General features: G+C 31.0%; 1 protein-coding gene across 1 annotated transcript in view; it reads left to right on the forward strand.

The window, feature by feature from the left end:
* Positions 1-1,137, forward strand: part of LOC117120120 (neurogenic locus notch homolog protein 1-like) — a gene marked incomplete at its 3' end in the record, with an annotated part of 70,849 nt that overhangs the window by 35,926 nt on the left and 33,786 nt on the right. The window contains 1 exon segment of the mRNA XM_033265131.1: positions 261-301. Within this exon segment, the coding sequence (XP_033121022.1) occupies positions 261-301 (41 nt within the window).

Below are 1,137 nucleotides of genomic sequence, written 5' to 3' on the forward strand. Positions count from 1 at the left end.
CGGAGATCTCGTCTTGTCATTTATTGCTGATATCATATTGATTTCTCTTTTTACGATGCATTAAAGACTAGTGTTTTAGGCATGCGCATGTAGGAATTAGATGCTTTAATCGGATTTGAATTCCCATGTGTGTAGATGTGTGTAACCTATGTGTGTGTGCGCATGGTGTGTATATGTGTACTATTATTTATATTCTGTGTAGTTCTCATATTATACCTCAAATTATCTCAATTATTCCATACTTATTTTTTTCAATACAGTGTCTGTAATGATGGCTTCTTTGATTGCTATAATAGATGTGGTAAGTGATACTCACATTTGTTACTAGATATAATAATAATAATAATAATATTAATAATAATAATAATAATATGTTAGACTTACATAGCGTTTCATGTCAACAAGGCCTCTAAGCTGTTTGCTTATTAAGTTATTCATATACAACTAAATAAGTTATATTTACTACAAACATTTTATGTGTACTCTGAAAATTATTACTTGATTTTAATTATATTTCTTTAGATTTTTAGTTGTAAATGACAGATTATCAATTAATAATGTAGACGATAAAATATTAATGATAATGATCATGATGTTGATGAGAATGACAAGGAGTTTCATGGTGCCGATACCAATGATGATGACAAGGATGACAATGAAAATAATAATAATGACGATAACAATGATATGATAATAATAAAAATATTCTTTCTTACTAATGATAATAATAATAATAATACACATTTTTAAAGCGCCTATTAAAGCAAACAAAACTGGCTTGTCACCGGCGCTGGAGGATGTTAGAAAGAAGTTGAACTATTTGAAGAGGAATGATTTAAGAGTAGATTTGAATAATTGCGGATCAGAAATTATACGTAATTGAGGAGGCAGAGAGTTCCAGAGTTTAGGAGCAGAGAAAGAAAAAGAGCGTTCACCGGTACGAATATGCTTGACTCGTGGAGTAACAAGTTTGAGGGTTTGAGAAGAACGAGTAAAACGGAAGAAACCTGTTTGTCTATAAGCGAACAGAGATAAATTGGGGCACGACCATGGATAGATTTTTGGGTGAGAAGAAGAATTTTAAAAATGATTCGCTTATCAACTGGAAGCCAGTGAAGAATGTTTAAAATTGGCGTA

Source organism: Anneissia japonica, unplaced genomic scaffold, assembly GCF_011630105.1.
Source record: "Anneissia japonica isolate Jap-2015-1 unplaced genomic scaffold, ASM1163010v1 scaffold401_len1656234_cov178, whole genome shotgun sequence".
Lineage (NCBI taxonomy): Eukaryota > Metazoa > Echinodermata > Crinoidea > Comatulida > Comatulidae > Anneissia > Anneissia japonica.